Source organism: Herpailurus yagouaroundi, unplaced genomic scaffold (assembly GCF_014898765.1).
Source record: "Herpailurus yagouaroundi ecotype Mexico unplaced genomic scaffold, PumYag 139, whole genome shotgun sequence".
Taxonomy (NCBI): Eukaryota; Metazoa; Chordata; class Mammalia; order Carnivora; family Felidae; genus Herpailurus; species Herpailurus yagouaroundi.
In genome coordinates this window covers 52,558,121-52,578,566 of record NW_024412394.1, presented here as the reverse complement: position 1 = coordinate 52,578,566, position 20,446 = coordinate 52,558,121, and the positions used below count along the sequence as shown (strand labels likewise).

Genomic DNA, 20,446 nt, shown 5'->3' with positions numbered 1-20,446 from the left:
ACAACAAACACCAGACAATCTAGTGATAATTAATGTATAATATTTTCTGGAGAATATAAACATGTCTTCCAAAGAAATAGAAGCTTTCCTTTGCTATTTTTGAAGCTTTCTTATTGCTGCTGCACATTTGTAAGTATCAGGTTGGTGTCTGACCTGTCAAATGCATTCATGAAGCAAGCATTTTGGCTGTCTTGGGAGTTGATATTGTCACTTGTTACACAACTCAACATCAGTTCAAAGTTGTTTAATACCAGTGTCGACAGATTGGTTTTAAAAAGACATAAGAATGACGATGTTTTCTTTCAAATGTCAAAGAAAGGAACAAGGGATTTCATAAAGATGATCTTGGGAGCAAGCACTAACCATAAACACATGACAGATAAACCTTCATATCTAATTTCCCTAAATGACTCATTTAATTTTATATTTCTTTCTGAAACTTATCTCACATTGTGAGACATGCGTACTTTAAAACAAGAAAAATGTTTCAGAATTTAATAATCTCTCGATACTGAAATGCCTGAGAATTCTAAAAAGAAAATCATTCTTAAAATATCTCCAAAATTTTCATTGTTTTAAATACAAAATATAACTATATGTGCAAATAAATAAATTCAAATGACAGAACAAATTCTTTACAAGCTAAATTATGAATAACAAAAATCATTGTGTATGCATCATGTATGGCTTTGAATAGTGTTTTCTTCATATTACTTGTTTTTTCGATAATTTAATTCTCAAGTGCATATCTTTTATCAATATTTTAATCATCTTCGACCTATTAGGAAATAAGAACTTAGCATTCCTTTTCAATTTTGCAAGATCGAGAATTATTTCTTTCATCCATATGACTTACAAATAGTTCTAACCAATAGGGTAACATCTTCAACACTCTCTTTGCTCCCACAGATGAGCAAATTATAAAGAGTTTATATTTTTCCTAGAATGGGAGCAGACTATTAGAAATGCTTTGGCAAGAGCGTAGATTTAACTTAAATACCTCTATATGCCTGTCACCACCTGGGATTCCACGGGTTGTTTGCCTACCTACATTTACAGAAGTAAGCATTCTGTTATTTTTATTTTTTTTTCAACGTTTATTTATTTTTGGGACAGAGAGAGACAGAGCATGAACGGGGGAGGGGCAGAGAGAGAGGGAGACACAGAATCGGCAACAGGCTCCAGGCTCTGAGCCATCAGCCCAGAGGATGACGCGGGGCTCGAACTCATGGACCGCGAGATCGTGACCTGGCTGAAGTCGGACGCTTAACCGACTGCGCCACCCAGGCGCCCCCGTTATTTTTATGCTACAAAATGAAAGTTTGTCCAAGGAAGTTAACTTGCTCCTCTGTAGGTTATTGTTAGTGTAAAACAAATGATTTATTTATACGCACTTTAGTATGCTGGGTTTGTAAACACAGCAGGGAATTTCTTGGATATTGATCTAAAGCAATAGGCATTTATAGCATAATATGGTGGTATTCCATAACCCTTTATCAAGGTCAGCTTTGTCATCTGGCAACTTAACTGAAGAACAAACAAAAATCTTTCAATACAAGTAAGAGTGTTACATTTTTACCTGCTTTTGCTTAAATCAGCAGTTTTTAATAACAAATATATCGGCTCTTGTTATCTAAGGAGTATCATCAGTCTGGACACATATATTTAAAATACTCAGGTGATATGAGCAATATCAGCCAGCATTGAAAGTAGACATGTGAATATTGTATTCACATGACAAATTGTTTTAAAGCTTCTGTAAGCAGATGCATTATTTGTCCAAATGTCAAAAAACCTTTCAGTTTGTCCCACAACCATGTATGGAGTGCTCCCTTTGTGTCTGGTACGGTACAGTATCTGGATATAACCATGAGGAAATATATAGTCCTTACCCCAGTGGAGCTCATCATATTCTGTTAGGGAGGAACTCTGCATGAAGTATACACCAAGTAAGGACAAGCTGAGCTTTTGGTTGTCTTGAAGTTATGAGCAGGTTGCCAGCAGGCTGGGGTATAAGGATTTCCAAATAGAGGAAATTGAGCAGCCATAACCATGGAGTAATGAAATAGCATGAACTGTTCAAAAAGAGAGAGATTTTCCTGTTAAAGAATCTTGACGGCATTTTGCAACCCTGACATAAAGATATGAGAAGGAAATGATGGGTAATTGGTACTGGAGGAGTAAACAGAGGCCAGTCACAACAGACCTTGTATGCTGTGCTGATTTCATGACACTTCCTCTCCATTCTGTACTTAGTATGCTAAGAACTTCCTGTCTTTTCTCATTTTATACTTTCAACAGCTCAGTATTATCTTAAAACTCGATATTATCTTCATTTGAGAGGTGAGAAAACTGAGGCAGAATGAAAGGAAGTGTGTCCGCAGTAACACCTCTTAAGGTACCCAACACTCTGACTCTTAATTTGGGATTTATTAAAAACACTTTAAAGTATCAGAATAACATGATTAAAATGTGTTTTGAAAGGTTATAATAACATTGTTGGGGTGCCTGGGTAGCTCAGTTGGATAAGTGTCAGACTTTGGCTCAGGTCATGATCTCATGGTTCATGAGTTTGAGCATTGGATCAGGCTCACTGTTATCGGCACAGAGCCTACTTTGGATCCTCTGTCCGCCCCCCCCCCCCCCTCTCTCTTTTCCCCTTTCCTGCTTGCACACACACTCTCTCTCTCAAAAATAGATTTAAAAAAGGATTAAAAAATAATAATAGTAAGTAAATAAAATTTTACAATAGCATTATAAAGAAGTGTTAAGGTCATAAATCAATTAAGTTAACAAACCAACATATTGGCAAAGAAAATTCCCTATAATCAGAAAATATTACAGTTTATAATTAATATCAGGAGGTTTAACATATAATGCTTTATATAGTAAATGTCATCCTTACATTAGAATTTGTATGGATGATTTCAAATTTTGTAGAGCATTTACCAAGTAATGTTCAAAATAAAAATAAATTATGTAGGACACAATAATTGAATAAGACAGTTCCTCTCTGCACCTCAGCAAGTGCCTAAGTATAGGATATCCCCATGGACTCCAAATATATCGTATTTAAAATATTTGTTAAATTTTAAAATGCCAGTTTACATTAAAAAATGCAAATAAATGTAAATGAACTGAATAGAAATATTTCTTGATGTATTGCTTTGTAAAGTCGTTTGGCACGTTTACTTCTTTAATTTCTTTCTTAATAATGCTAACAATGTATTGAAAGATTGCTAATTGTTACGTATTGTGCTAAGTGATTTACATTCATTGTCTTTCTAAATCCTTGCAACACTCCTTTTATTCCCATTTTATTCCCATTTTATTCTGATTTTATTCCCATTTTGCAGATGACTCAGAGCAGTTTAGCAACTTGAGCAAGATGACAAAACTAATCAGTGGCAGAGCTGGGATGGAAGCTTTTCTGTGACTTCAAAGCTTGTGAAGTTGGGGGTGGCGTCGTTGGCAATGCACTGTCTTTCTGTTTACTATAATTACCCATATATGCATATAAAATGATAACCAATCATATGTTGTGGTGGTGGTAGTTAATTTCAAGCATTTAACCTAGAATTGTAAGTAGTTTTTCTTCTAACTCTGGGCCAAAACGGAGTTACAGTTTTTGCATGCATGGGCATGTGTGTGTGTGTGTGTGTGTGTGTGTGTGTGTGTGTTCTCACACCAAGTGTCTCACAGTCAAATGACCTTTTGCACCTTATCGAAGGAATAATGTACAGTTTTCCAAATGGATAGAGGGCAGCCGCTAACTAACAGTTCTTGTTTCTTGAACATGTAATCCCGGTAATCTGCTACCAGAAAATTATCCCTTGTCTGTTATTTAATGATAGAATATTAATCTATTTTGCAACCTTTATCAAATATTTTATTTGGTTTGTATGGCTAGGTGCTTAATGATAATTCTTTCTTTTGTATTTGACTAAAAAAATCTCAAAACCATAAAAACACTGGACTTCTGTTAAATTCACAAATTCTTATTTTATTTTTATTTTTTTTAAGTTTTACTTAAAATCCAATTAGTCAGTATACAGTGTAATGTTAGTTTCACATTTACAATATAGTGTTTCAACACTTCATACAACACCAGTGATCATCACAGCAGTGTCTCTCCCATTCCTCCACCCACCTCTCCTCTGGTAACCATCAGTTTGTTCTTAGGAGTCTGTTTCTTAAAGAGAGAGCCAACCAAAAGTTCTTATTTTAAAATACTTTGGAAGAAAACTTCTATTCAAAGTAAATTCTTCGTAAGTACAAACCATGTAGAATATGCCTTCCACTTTTCATTGATATGTAGCACAAAATATGTCACACAATCGTTTCTGTTTACTATCCCAAGCAATTTAGAACAAAAATAAGTAATGTGTCTAGAAATATAATGGAGTTTTCCAGAGAAGCTCTTCTTTCCAGAAGAACTTCCAGAGAAGTTTTCCAGAGAAGTATTCCAGAGAAATATTAAGTGAACATCAGCAGGGTACTGTTTGCAACACAGACAATTGGGATATATTTCATTGTTGTGTTGGTTACCTGCAGTTGCATATTTTGTTTTGTTTTGTTTTATGGTGATGATGAATGATATTTGTATTAACCAGGAAGAAGAATTGCCTTTAATGAATCATTCGTGTGACTTTCTGCCAGGACTCTAATCTTAAAATTCCTGGACAGTGGGGATCCTGAGGAGCCTGGGGATCACTGAGCTAAAATTTTTATATAATGGAAGGTGCGCATAACCCCTCATCTCTTCACTTGTCAAGAAACAAAAGTTGCTGAGTCTTGGTAGTAGTTTGTGGAGAGTTTGCTGATTTAGGGTGAAAGACCTCTACACTGAATAAGTAATGTAAAACTAAAAAAAAACAAAAAAACAAAAAAAAAAACTAAGGAGAGAGAGAGAGAGAGAGAGAGAAAGAGAAGGAGAAGGAGAAGACGAAGAAGAGGAGGAGGGGGAAAGAAATCCTTTCTATTCCAGAGGAAAATTTTCAATCAGAATTTTGTAACAAAAACGAACTATAGTGACAATAGTCCCTTAAAATTAAACCTGGCAAGTTGACCCACAGAGTTGAGCAAACATCTAATGCTATTTCTCATGTATGGATTATTGTTTGAACAGGGTGTTGAAGTGTTATCAATGTCATACCTTTATTAAATACTGAATTTATTTTTAGAAGATATCAGCCAATAAAATTTCTGAGACGCCTTCCACAAATGAGAAATATCTTTGAGAATATATAAATATTTTATTTCACAATACCTTTCTGTAGTTACCACATGAGGGAAATTACTAGCCATAGAATTAGCAAAATATGTTGATCATAAATTGCTAGCTACAAATATGAAGATGTTTTTATATAAATATCATATGTGTATGTATATATATGTGTGTATGTAGTCTTATATATGACATGTTTAAAAGTCATTTTTGTGACTTTACATTTTAGATGCTATAAATAAAAGACTGTAAGTATTTTATTACATGGATAGTTACTTAGAATAAATATTTAAAAGGTAACTTTTACCACTGTAAGTATATACATCATTTCAGACAAATAATAAGAAAATAGGTATAAACTAAAATCCACCATTATAATAACCATTTAAATACAAATTCAGGGAATTGAAACCAACTTTTTTTCCTTATTACTAATTTTTTTAATTGCCATAGTTAAAATACAATGTCGCATTAGTTTCGTTTTGATAGGCTTTATTTTACTAACAAGTGTATATAACCAATGATTTTACATGTCCTACTTCATCTCCAAAGTCCCGTGCAGGCACATAGAATAATATATAAGATGAAAGAACTTGATTGTGTGTGGAAATTTTTTTTTAATAAAATAAAGCCCCAGAATACTATAACCAATATTATTCTAGGTACTTTTAAAAGCTGTTAGTTTAAAAAAAAAAAGCTGTTAGTTTAAAAACCATTTGAATTAATAGTTTGAATTCATTTGTATCAAAATTTATCTAAGTGATGACTGAAAATTACCAAAAATTCATTGCTGACTTTTGCGTTATCCTAATTAACAGATTGGTATCCCTAAGTTGTTTCTTATTTTAAATCATTTGGAGATTTATGATTTCTCCCTCGAAGAACTGCAATATACATTGCAAGCAGTAGTAAAAAAAAATGAAGTGTCATCTTAAGGTATATAAACTACATTACAAAGTTCTATGAGATATTTTAGCACTGTAATTTGAGAGAACTAAACTAGAAGTAAAGAAGCAAAGTTGCTTCCTAGAGGAAAATTTTAGATAATTGAGGGTTGTTATATTTGTTCATTAATCCAGAATTTAATGGATACCTGGAGACTGGGAAAAATAGTGGGGACATATTGGTTAGCAAAACCAAACATGACCTCCCAACCGTATAGAACTTACAGTCTAGTGGGGGAAATAGACATTCATCAAATAATTTTATAAACACATGTCAATTTCCAGCTCTGAAGTGCTGTCAAGAGGGATTTCCTAAATCCAGGAGAACACTTAATAGGTTGGATTGTATCAGAGAGGAGAAGAGAAGTTGGAAAAGATACACTAAGAGAAACAGTCACAATGATGTTTTAACTCAGTGCTAAAGGAGTTTAACACAGCTGAGGAATAAAATGGAGTACCAGATACACAGAGTAATGGGGATTGAATGTGGTGAGCCTGGAAAGATAGATGGAGGTCAGACAGTAAGTCATGTTAAGAATTTTGGTTCTTATTCTAAGAGTCATCAAAAGCCTATTTTTAACAGCTTTCATTAGATATAATTTGCATACAATAAAATTCACATATTTCAAGTGTATAATTCAGTGATTTTTAGTAAATTTACAGGTTTTGTAACCATCACCATAATTCAGTATTAAAACATTTTCTTACCCCAATGAGATCCGCCATGCCCAGTTACAGTCACTCTCCATTCCTACCCCTACACCTAGCCAAATACTAAGCTATTGTGTGTCTATATAGGATCATATAGGATTGTCTTTCTAAATATTTTATATAAATAGATTCATACAATGTGGGTCCTATGCATCTGGAATTTTCACTTAGCATAATGTTTTGGTTTTTTTTTTTTTTTAATGTTTATGTCTGAGAGAGTGTGAGTGGTGGAGGGGCTGAGGCGGGGGTGGGCAGAGGATTCCAACTGGGCTCTGTGCTGACAGCAGCAGACCTTATGTGGGGCTCAAACTCATAAACCATGAGATCATGACCTGAGCCAAAGTCAACTGACTGAGCCACCTAGGTGCCCCTATCATAAGGTTTTTTGAGGTTCATACTTGGCCCATCCATTTTTACAGGTTAATACTGTCCCCTTGTAAGTATTCCATTTTATGTGTTCATCAGTTGATGAACCTTTAGGTGTTTCTTTTTTTTTTTTTTTTTCCTGCATGAATAATGCTATTCTGAACATCCAGGTTTGAGAATTCATGGTGAGACAACTAAGAGTGGAGCTATTGGGTCATGTGGTAACTTTATATTTAACTCATTAAAAATTGCCAAACTGCTTTTCCAAAGTAGCTATTCCATTTTACATTTCTACCAACAAAGTATAAGAGTTCATTTTTCCACATCCTTGTCAACACTTGATATCACCTGTCTTTTTGATTATAGCCATTCTGACAGGTGTCAAGTGTTATCATAATATGGCTTTAATTTGTATTTCCTTAATGACTAATGAAAATGAACATCCTTTTATGCAACCTTGAGGAAATTTGACTTTTTGTTGAGGAGAAGGGGCTTGCAAAGGACAAATAAAAGAATTAGCCACACAGAAAGCCAGGAGAGTGTGTCATGGAAGCTAAGGAGAAAAGGAGAGAAAGATTAACAATGTTACCGAGAATCCAAGAAAGATGAGGACTGCGAACAGTACCTTCATGTGTCTAGGTGAGGGCATTGGTGGCTGTATCCATAACTCACTGGATAGAATGAGGTGGACTGAAACCAGACTGGGGAAGGTTGGAGCATGAGTGGAAGTTGAGGAAATGGATTAAAAGAATCTAGACAACTTTGTTTTGACATATTTGTCAAATATTTGACATATTCTTCCCTTTGACGAAGGGAAGAAGATAGATTCCTCACCAGGTGGAAAAGAATATAGGCTTGACATATAATTTTATTTTCATGGGAGAAAGTTGAGTTATTTAAAATCTGTTAGGAAAAAATCTAATAGAGAGGAAGACACTCGTTATATAAAAAAGAATGCATGGGGTGCTCAGTTGGTTAAGCATCTGACTCTTGATTTCAGCTCAGGTCATGATCTCATGGTTTGTGAGTTCAAGCCCCATATCAGGCTCTGCCCCGCTCTCATCCCCTCTCTTTCTCTCAAAAATAAATAAATGAACCTAAAAAGAGAAAGAATGGGTAATTTGTAGTATAATGAATTTATCCATTTATTTAGCACATACGAGATGCCTAAAATATGCATAGTGGAATATTTCTTGTTAGAACTGTGAATCAATTTGAGACCCTCTTTTTCACATAGGAATTTCTTGAGTATAAAATGATTAAATGAAATAATGTCAATGAAAAGTGTTCTTATAAAAAGTTCTGTATTTATGTTGGTTGACATATTGTTCATGCTGTCTAGTAAATGTCTTCTCTAACCAAAATATGTTTAAATCACTTGCTCTAACCTTTTCAGTCCTGCTGTTGCTCTGCTCGTGTCCTACAGCTTTCTGGTCCTACAGGGAAAAGCCTTATCTGAAATAACTCCCCGATATAGCCAAACAAGGAAAACGTTTTTTCCCACCTTACTCTTGAAAGTGACAGAAAAGGACTTAGTGGTGCCATTAATATCTCTTCAAGTCCTAACTTACATAAAAGTACTTTTGTTCATGATCTAGTGCCTTCATTTAGGAATCTGAATCACTTCCCTTGGTCCTTACTCTTCTATATTCAGAAAAGAAATTGAGCAGGTTGGGGATGGGGTGGGAATCAAGTTAAGTGAATGGTCGCCGTCTCCACTGCTGTTGGGAAGATGAGGGTGGCAGACAGTGCTCGTTTCCTCTTTAATAACAAATTCTTTCTTCTTTTTTTATTATCGTTTTTTAGGACAGCGGTACACCCCGCTTAAAATTTAAAACTCCATTTCCAGTGTAGGGAATGAGATGAATGAGATGTAAACAGAAGATTGCTAGAGCTTGCTGTAAGAGTTGGCTTTCCTTATTTAGATCGTGAGCATTCCACATTGCCTTTTTATTGCATGCCAGCAACGTGGATGTGAGGGCTGTAGTAGCAGCAACAGCAGCATCTTGCAACCACGAGGGAAAGGCCGGGGGCATCATCTGTAAATCCTGGAGCCAATGAACAAAGTATAGCAACTGCCCATCTGCAGAGTACTTTTTTTTTTCTTTTCTTTTTTCTTCTCTTGTTCTTTATTATTATTTTTTTTTTTGCATGAGGAAAGCAAAAACAAAAACCTTAAACCACTGTTTATTTGTTTTTCGTTTTTTTTTTTCCTACTTGCAGCCAAACAGACTCCAACTCAGGGGGACACAAACTTTTTCTGAAAAGTACTAGACAATAAGTATTTCACACATTACAGGCCATATTTTCTCTGTTGCAATTCCTCACCTTTGATATTTAGCACAATAGCAGCCATAGACCATCTGTAATCAGATGCAGCTATGTTCTATTTAAACTTTATTCATGAAAACAGTTGACTAGCCAGATTTGGCCCATGACCATTGACCCCTACTGTAACTGATAAAAGGTAGAATGTTATCCTAATTGTATTTATGTTCTAGTTAGTTACTGACATGGTTATTTCTAGGTGGCTGGATACTATGGAATAAAGTAAAAACTTCATATATGGCAAGAGGAGGGGAGAAGCAGAAGGCAAGCAAAAGCTGATCAGTTTCCGTCTCTGGCTAGGAGACAGCAGAATTTTAGGAGTAAGATTTAGGGAAGATCTTAAATTTTTCATTGAGCACCATATTCAGTAGTAATTACAAATTCATTGTACGCATTGTGTTGGTTTTTCTGTTTTGCCTAGTTGCTAGTATTAAAACAGGATTATTTAACTCCTTCTCTGTACCCATGTACAATATTTTGGGTCAATTACATGTTTGTGTGCTAACCTGGCAATCACAGTGCTATTTGTGATATTGTTTCCATGAGAAATGAAGCCCAAATTGCAAACAACTAAACCTCAAATTAACTTTTGGAACCAAATATTCATGAATTGATAACTCTCCTTGCATATAACTATTCATTATAAGCTAGATTTTCCCAGTGCATAAAAGTGACTCCTTGGGTATTAATTGGCCACTATAGTAAACTGCATTAATTTTCTCTTGGAACTAAAATATTATTTGGTGAATTAATGCCACATTGCACCATTGGCATCATACAGGTTTAGGGAATTCAATGTAGTTTTCATTTGTGCCTAACTTCCTAGGCAGTAGCTTACACATTGTGAAGCAGCAACTTTAAAATACAAGCTGCAATGTTAGCTGAAATTATTTAGCAGATTGTATTAAACTAAGTGCTTAGTTTGTAGTAAGATCTTGATTGAAGTAAACTAATAACTGATGACTGATATTGAGAACTTATTATTAAGCAATACGAATTTGTTAAGTTTATGCACTGTGAGAGAAAATATATTCAGAATACCTGGAGCAGATACATTTTCTTCACAGTGAGGTAACATTTTACACTTAAACATTTTATTTATTTTTTTTTAATTTTTTTTCAACGTTTTTATTTATTTTTGGGACAGAGAGAGACAGAGCATGAACGGGGGAGGGGCAGAGAGAGAGGGAGACACAGAATCGGAAACAGGCTCCAGGCTCCGAGCCATCAGCCCAGAGCCTGACGCGGGGCTCGAACTCACGGACCGCGAGATCGTGACCTGGCTGAAGTTGGACGCTTAACCGACTGCGCCACCCAGGCGCCCCCACACTTAAACATTTTAAATGAATAAGTTTAGTGAGATACTTCAGGTCTTACTTTTCTTCTCCACTTCTTTATCCCATTCTTCCTTCCTTCCTTCCCCTTCCCTTCTTTCCTTTTCCCCTTCTGGAATAGTTCAACTTATAATAGAATGGGATTAAAATCAAAATTAATTGTGAGGAACACTACCGGAATGATGATTTGGGGAAAAAAAGTAAAAAATAAAATGGACAAAACCACAAATGGGGAACACTTTTTGGAAAAAATATTAATTTCAGATAACATTTTAGAAAGTAGGATGGTTTGAATACATGAGAGCTTAGGCCTGGAGAAAAATAGAGTCAAAAACAATTCATACCAGAGTAGAAGATGCAAAGAGGAGGGGGCTCCTGGGTGGTTCAGTCGGTTGAGCATCCCATGTCGGGCTCTGTGCTGACAGCTCAGAGCCTGGAGCCTGCTTTGGATTCTGTATCTCCTTCTCTCTCTGTTCCACCCCTGCTCGTGCTCTCTCTCTCAAAAATAAATAATGATTTAAAAAAATTCTTTTAAAAAGATACAAAGAGGAGAGAGAATAAAAAGAAATTGTAAAGTAGGAAACCATGAAGTTGATAGCAGTCAGAATATAATGGACTTAGCTATTCTCTTCAATCATTATCGAGAACTTTGAGATAGAATAAAAGAATGGTGCCCTATGAAATTATCAATCTTATGTTTGCTGCATTGGGTTTTGTGTTGTATGACTTTAAGCATATGTATATATCATTCTATAAATGGGTATATCCTCAATTATATATCTTATAATGAAGTGGCTTTCAAAAAAATTTCAATTTATTTATTAATAGTAATCCACAGAAGCATATTGTATATCTTTACTTTGGTACATTCATACACGAACACTCACATGTGAAACATTTTATGAAACTATATCATCACATGCAAAGAACACTCAATTTTTATTCTCTTTCATTAATTTTAAGAAACTTTGGTAGCAATACATTATATTGATTTTACAATGATGAAAAATGGCAATATACTGGAAAAAGATTTGGAAGCTCTAAATGCAGTGAGGTCTCACAGTAAGCAAACAGCGGCAGTCAGTAATGCAAGTTTTATTCTAATGGAAAATAGGATTTATTTTGAATGTGTATAACTAACACACTGCTATCAGGCAAAACTGATGTCACTTCTTTCTTTAATATGCTTCTTATCGACAATGTTCCTCTTAGTAAACAACCAACATGTTTAAATACATGCTCTACTGCTCCTGAAGAGTAAACCAAATGTGAACTTCCAGAATATTGTTATAATATACTGAATAATTTAAATATTGTGTAGATATTTAGGAGAGGAACTAATGAGCTTGCTTTGCACATAATCATATATGTGAATTTATATAAATATTAGTATATTTTATTATATAATTTAAGAACAGTCACATGATGTGATGATATTATGCAATAGTATATAAACTAAACTTATTTATCTAAATAAGAGATTACACTCATACACATATTGCAAGAAAATATAGTTACAGTAATCAAACATAAATATCAAACAAAATAATTTAGACAGTCTTTATTTAAAATAAATTAATAGAAATAATATTCATGTTGTAAAGAAGTTAGATAGCTATGAAAATTATAATTTAAGATATTTATAACATAAGCATTTGGACTAAGTTAACATCTCAAAAATTGTCAACTGGTATTACAGTATTTTTCTGATTGAAATACAACACAATTCTCTATTTATAATAAAACATATTCCAATACCAAAGAAAATATACACAACTGAAATGTTGCTTTGATGACATGTATGGGAGGTTTTTGTCATTAGCCAATGTGTGTGTATAAATATGTAAATATAGATATTCTATATGTATTCTATTTAGGTTCATTTTCGTTCTTAAAAAGATCTAGTTGTGAGCCATAGTCACATTGTTGGCCTTGTAAATAAACTAGTCTTTTGCTATGGATTCATGAAAAATTAGTGATAGAACCAGATTACCTGATAGACCATGTGTGATGATGGCTTTAAAAAAATATCATTCAAAATATTTGTTTTTTTCCCACCCAAAATAGAGACATTGCTTCATCTGTATTTTGCTCTCAATTCAATATATATTATGATATTTTGAAAAAGAAATGTATTGTTGGTCCCCTTCCCATTTGGGTAGTTTTTTTTCAGTTTTTACAGTAGTATGTTCCTTCTAAATGGCTTAAATTAATGTCGTTCTGTCTAGCTGGTACATATAAAATAATATAAATTCTAGAAATTGGTCATTTCTAAATTATAGAAATTGAATAAAAACTCTCAATATAATATATATCAGCATTTATTATGGAGAGCACTGGAATTTCACCTTGAAATGGCAATTTATGTTCTCCCCAAAGCTGCAAAGAAATTGTTCTCAAACTCAGCTGTATGTTAGCTTCATCTGAGAAGCATTTGAAACATACTGATGCCTGACTCCGACGTTATTCTTAAGTGAATCCCAGGCATCAGTAAATCTAATACAGACAAAAAATTATAGGATAATAATACATAATATATTGTTTTGAGATCTTACCATGTACCAGGAATGGTTTTCAGTATTTAATATGTATTTATATATAAAATTTCTAGAACAATTCTATTTATAAAGTATCCAATCTGATTATAGCTATTTTATTTTATTTTTTAATTTTTATTTATTTGAGAGAGAGAGGGAGAGACAGAGAATCTGAAGTGGGCTCTGTGCTTACAGCAGCAAGCCCGATGCAGGGCTCGAACTCACAAACTGTGAGATCATGGCCTGAGCCGTAGTCAGGTGCTCAACAGACTGAGCCACCCAGGTGCCCCAAGATTATAGTTATTTTAAAGTTGAGAAAGCTGAGGCACAGGGAAGTTCAGTTCCTTGCTCAAGGTTGCACAGTTTTCAAATAAACAATGAAACTCATGAGCAAATCCAGTAGACGAGTTCACTGGGACTGTGCCCTTCACTCCTACACTGCCACTTCTCTAAATTTCCTGCCTTCAAGGAGCATCAGAGTACCAGAGGAGACGTTTAAAAAACTATGAAATAACTAAATGTTATATCGTGTAGTACTGTCAACAAGGGAACTAGTATTTTAGGGAAAAAAGTAATAATTCTGTATTAGCTGAAACAGAGGAAGAATGATTCAGTAAGTTGTCACTTACTGGTGGAGGCCATTAGAGAGAAGTCATGGGCCCAGTCTTGAACCTGGCTCTGTTGTTATTTAGTTGATATAAAGTTCTCTCTTGCAGATTATAGACTTGATGACAATATTCCTGATACTTAGGTTAAATATGTAGTTATAGCAGTCAAACACTGAATTAGAACTGATTTTTTTTAAGCAGTGATAGTTTTTGTATGGTTTGCTCTTTACTGCCTCCCAAGAACTTACTAGCACATGCTTCGTATCTTATGTAGGCTATTGTACTTACTTGTGTATTCAGAATGTGCATATTCACATTTTAACTCATTTTCTACATTAAAATCTCCTTGAAAGTGAGAACTTGAGCCTCATAATCTTTGCAATCTGAACAATTCTTTGTTTATACTCTATTCAGTCATGAAAATTTTTATGTTGAATTTATAAATGAATGAAACTCTCATCAGAAATCAATGACAATGTTGTTAGAGTGATCTTACCTTCTGGACATTTTAGTATAACAGTGAAGGGTACTTAAGACTAATCCTAGAATACTTTTAAAAGACATTGCTACTCAGAATGATAATATATGATAAGTAGCTTGTCCCAGAAAGAAAACCATCAAGGAGACTGCAAAGAAAAAGAAATGCTTCTTTCATCAAGAAAGTTTTGCTCAGAAAAAAGATGTCAGCTGAGCAACAACAACAAAAAAGTCCTTGCTGTCGTAGTTGTACATCTGACACAAACTCCTCCCGCTCCTCATAGGCCACTGACTTGTGGCTGCACTTGGCCTTGCAATAGCCAGTCTGCACTTTGCGTGTCACTATCTTAAATATTTAAGTTATAATACATTTATTTAGTACTCATTTCCTTTTATGAAGCAATGACTCCAAGTGAGTTTTAACAATGAAGACATTTAGCCTATTCAGCCCATGTAACCTCACCTACCTGTTTTTCACCTGCAGGCACTAGTCTGCTCTGAAATATTTTATTCTCCTCAGAGGATTCATATTAAATACTGGCTTACCAGCAGTTTCATTGCAGCATAATTTATAAGAGAAACAGATGGGAAAGGCCCATGCTTATTGACAAGGGTCTGGTCAGATACATCCTAGTACATCTGTATAATGGAACACGACACAGTTGAAAGAGCTGTGCAGAGCTGAATGTGTTCAATAATACAATTTTTAAAATGAAGTATAAATGAAAACATCAAGGTTTTGAACTGGGCCATTAGAATGCCATTCATGTAAAAAATGCATATACTTGTACATACCTAGGCTGCTTCTGGAAGGGTATCAAAGACTGCTAAGCATGGTTGCTTTAGGGGAGGGTAACTGTGTCATGGGATCAGATTGGGAGGGAGTCTTTCTTTGTGCTATACACTATTATACTTTTTGAATTTTGTAGGATATACATGAATTCGCTCTTTTTTACAAAAATAGTAATTAAACAAATCTCTACTCAGTTTGATCACTTCTGGTATCTGCAGGTTCTAGGACTATTGCCTGTGGAGCAGGTCCCTAAGGGCCTCTTCATCATTATGTCACATCGTGGAATCTTAGCAAATTTAAATGAATGAATGCTCAGCTTTCCTCCTTCTAGCATCTACTCACTCCCACCTGGAATGATTGTTCTGTAGTTGAAAACAGATGAGAATTACAACTTAAAATCATGAGATTCGATCTAAAATCTGCCCCTTCCTGATTGCATTCTACTTAATTTCTGAAACCCACCTTCTTCATGAATAAAATAGAAACTACCTAGTTCACAGAGTTTTGGTAGGGAAGAAAGAAGGTTATACACATATATTATTATATAAGGAAGATTATTTATGTGACCACTGCAAACTGTAAGGATTTGTAGAAATGCCACAATGCCCTGCAGATAGTAAATGGCAAACAAATACGTGTTGAATAGAACTGAACTACAGGCGGTCCCCATTTACAATGGTTTGACTTACAATGTTTTGACTTCCCTTTTTTTTTAACTTTACAGAGGTACAAAAGTGAGACATACTTACTAGAAACTGTACTCCAATTTTTGAATTTTGATCTTTTCCTCTCTTGTGATACTGGTCAGCGGCCCCCTGCTGCAGCTCCCATTCAGTCATGCGACCACAAGGGTGAACAACTGCTATTCTGTTTTTCACTTTCAGTACAGTGTTAACTAAATTATATGAGATACTCGGTAGTTGATTATAGGCTAGGCTTTGTGTTAGATAATTTTGCTCAAGTGTAGGCTAATACAAGTGTTCTGAGCACATTTAAGGTAGGCTGAGCTAAGCTATGATGTTTGGTAGGTTACGTGTATTTAGTGCATTTTCAACTTACAATATTTTCAAGTTAGATGGATAAAATGTCTGACTCAATATCAAGGGCTCTTTAACCTTTCTGAATTGTTATATTAGGTCATCATTTACTTACTCCTTTGTAGGTGTGACTGGTCTGAATGATACAGCTAGTTCTGGGAAGCTGCCTAATGTATACCTACCGTTTATATAATATTTTATTTTATTTATATGAAGAATTACAATTCCACTCTAATTATATGAAAATTCAAATGCACCAGGAATTACAAATTAACCCTTCATCAATTAACATTTTAGAGGTTTGCAGGAGTCCCAATATGTGTTTAGGACCAATAGCCACAGTAGCTTTCTACACAGCCGTTTCCCTTAAAGCATTTTACATAGAGATTTTGCCAAGAAGTGCTAATTCCCATGGTAATTAATTAAACATGCAAACAATTGGTTGTTAATCATCTGATGATAACAGAGAAAAAATTTTATTCTCAGCAAGATTTTTTGTCAGATCATTTTTACAAAGATGCTGTGACTCTTGCTTTAAAAAACAAGGCCATTCTCAGTTGTTCAAATAGTGGAGTAGTGACTTTTGTTGATCCTGTTATGCATTTTATCATCCTACTGAAAATGTATTGACTTGACTTACAGATCTACTTGACTTGGATACCAATCCAGATGCTTTCTTTTCCTGTGCTGTCAATTCAACATCAAATTCACTTATTCGCAGAACTTTTAGATCTTATTTTTAGCTCTTAGTCAAGTTGTCTTTTTAATAATTGTTTTGAAATATGTTTAGAAATCCATTCTATGATGTATCTTATTTGTGATATTGTATATTTTACATTTCAAATAAAACATCACCATCCTAATTGGTGTGTTGAATAAGATAGCAATGCAATTTATGTAATTTAATTTTGAAAAAGATTAACTTATTTTTTTCAACTACTTACAGACTTTATGTTTGTTTTAGTCATAGATCATGCTTCTATCCAACCAAAAGTAATTTGACAGACATCTATTGCAAATGGATTGTTTGTAATTGCTGCAGACTCAATTGCCCCTAGTCCCTGTGCTTTTTCTTTCACATAAAATTTTATATTTACTGCTCACAATATTATTAGTGACTCTATTTTTTTCTGAGCCAGGAAGAAATTGAAGTTTAGTGAAATCACATGTTAGAATTTTGTATGTATTCTAACTTACCCTAAAAGTGGAATTGATACGTTACATGATACTCCACAGAATCATATATACTTGTGGCCTAGTGTTTGTTATTGAAATAAATTTCTCTATATTTTTATATGTTTGTCCTACAGTGTAAAAATGAAACATCTGTGAGGAAGAGTGAAAAAGCTAAAAGTTGTGTTATAAAATACTAAGCTCCTAATAATACACATATTTGTTATTTCAAGGGATTGTTAAAAATGAATTCCATACTGGATAGCAACAAAGCATTAAGTAAAGACTATTATTCTATGTTAGATATGCATTTGACTGTGTTCTAAAAATATCTTCATTTTCACTTTTTGTATTTACCTAATGGAAATCTAACAAAAGTCAGTAGATTTAACAACTTGAGATGAATGGTAAAAGGTCATATCATGCTTATTGACCCATCCTACCTCATTGTATTGTTTAGAAATACAAATATTATTTTTTCACCCACCCTTCTTAAAGTTTTTCTTTTTCTTTTTTTTCTTTAATTTTTTTCAACGTTTATTTATTTTTGGGACAGAGAGAGACAGAGCATGAACGGGGGAGGGGCAGAGAGAGAGGGAGACACAGAATCGGAAACAGGCTCCAGGCTCTGAGCCATCAGCCCAGAGCCTGACGTGGGGCTCCAACTCACGGACTGTGAGATCGTGACCTGGCTGAAGTCGGATGCTTAACCGACTGCGCCACCCAGGCGCCCCTTCTTTTTCTTTTTTTAATGTTTATTTATTCCTGAGAGAGAGATTGAGAGCGTGAGTGGGAGAGGGGCAGAGAAAGAGGGAGACACAGAATCCGAAGCAGACTCCAGACTGAATTGTCAGCACAGAGCCCGATACAGGGATCGAACCCACAAACTGCAGGATCATGACCTGAGCCGATGTCGGATACTCAACCGACTGAGCCACCCGGGCGCCCCAATTTCACCCACCATTCTTTATTGAAATTCATTGAGAACATTTAACTATAGTAAAAATAATTTTTAGTACAAATAAATTACTTTTTAAATTCAAAATCAAATTCACTAGCTTCATTGAAGTTCTACCACACACACACACACACACACACACACACACACACACACACGTTTCTTCCAAATGTATATTGGAGATTTTTTTTTTCTGTAAGACATTGCATTTTGAGTCCTAATTAAGATAAAAATTCCTTGACTCTATGCTATTTCAACATAAAGTCTGATAGATCACATTATTAAACTATCCTACCACTAACCTTTATTCATAGACTTCATTAAAATTCCAGTAAGTCTATTTATATATTTTTAATATGTGTATTAGTTTTCTATGGCTACTATAAAAACTACCACAAAAAACCTTAAAGCAACACCCATTCATTATTTTCTAGTTCTGTGGGTCAGAAGTCTAGGTGCAATGGGGCTCAGCTGGGTTCTCGATTGCCAGCTTCACTGGCTGAAATCAGGTCATTAGCTGGGCTGTACTCTTATCTGGAGTTCCGGGGAAGATCCACTTCCAAGTTCATCCATGTTGTTATCAGAATTCAAAGCTTTTGAACTGGTGGAATTGTGGCCTCCATTTCCCTTCCTATGTGAACCAGGGTCAGTCTTTGATCCATAAGTCTGCCTCCATATTTTTCATATTTCTCCTGTGGCTCCTCCAGCAATGGGAAGTTGATTTTCTTTCATGTTTCAAATCTCTCTGACTCCTCCTTCTGCGGCATCTCTCTGACCCTGGCTGGAGAAATTCCTCTGCTCCTAAGGGCTGATGTGATTAGATTAGGCCCCCTGGCAAGGATCCAGAATAATATCTTTATCGTGAGGTCTGTAACCTTAATTACATCTGCAGTGTCCCTTTTGCCATGTAATTGCATATTCACATGTTCCAGAAATTAGAATATGGACATCTTTAGAGTGCCATTTGCCTATTATACAATGTTTTTAAATTGTCTTTTCCCCCCTTTCATGCTGGAAAATTTTTCCATGCATATAGGTAAATTTAATATTTTAGTGGGAAAAAATGGAGCCCTTATGAATATTTTTCCCCTTGTAATTTAACTATGTTTGTTGTACTTGAATTTTAATTAGACATTGATTAAGATAAAAAATCATGCACAAGGGCATGAAGCTCAAAATCTGTAAAATGTTGATTGGTTCAGGTCTGTACATAAACCTACCATTCTTACTGATTATTTTTAAATTCAAAGCCTTTGGGCACCTGGGTGGCTCAGTCGGCTGGACGTCCAACTTCGGCTCAGGTCATGATCCCACAGTTTGTGATTTCAAGCCCTGCATCGGGCTCTATGCTGACAGCTCAGAACCTGGAGCCTGCTTCAGATTTGGTGTCTCCCTCTCTCTCTGCCCCTCTCTCATTCACTCTGTGTCTCTGTCTCTCTGTCTCTCTCTCTCTCTCTCTCTCTCTTCCTCAAAAATAAATAAACATTACAAAATAAATAAATAAATAATAAATTCAAAGCCTTACACTAATAACTGCAGCCCACAGATTTTACCTTTTGGCCTGTTATTAGACTTTTGATTTCCTTTTGCATCAACTTTATCAACTTTGTTCTTATGTTGTTAAGATTTTCCATTTGAGCCTCAGAAAGCATTTTCTGAATTTCCTAAGATTGTCTTTCACTGTCAATTGTTTGGACTCCATATGTGTCCCCCGTAAGTCCTGAGACTTTTTAGGGGCAAAGAAAAGTTTCTTCAGTTGAAATTAATTTTTATATTTTAGAATTGCTAGAAACTTAGGTGAGATATGAATCTGTTAATCATTTGTTAGAAACCCTATTAAAAATTCATATGTAGAAGCTCCCTTCTTTGTAGTATTTGTTTGCCCACATTTTCCAATTTAATAAATTTACTATTGTTGGTTACTATTTATTAGCTTCTCATCAATTCCAATTA

The 20,446-nt window shown here is 34.8% G+C and overlaps 1 protein-coding gene across 6 annotated transcripts in view; it reads left to right on the top strand.

Moving 5' to 3' along the window:
- Positions 1 to 20,446, top strand: part of EPHA7 (EPH receptor A7) — a 171,420-nt gene that overhangs the window by 115,843 nt on the left and 35,131 nt on the right. Inside the window, exon 6 of one of the 6 annotated variants that reach the window (XM_040474189.1) lies at positions 3,357 to 3,504. The exons of the other annotated variants lie outside the window; for them this stretch is intronic. Coding sequence (XP_040330123.1) covers positions 3,357 to 3,436 — 80 coding nt within the window. The 3' untranslated portion in view covers positions 3,437 to 3,504. Of the gene's footprint in view, positions 1 to 3,356; positions 3,505 to 20,446 lie in introns of those variants that run through there. 6 annotated transcript variants of the gene reach the window in all.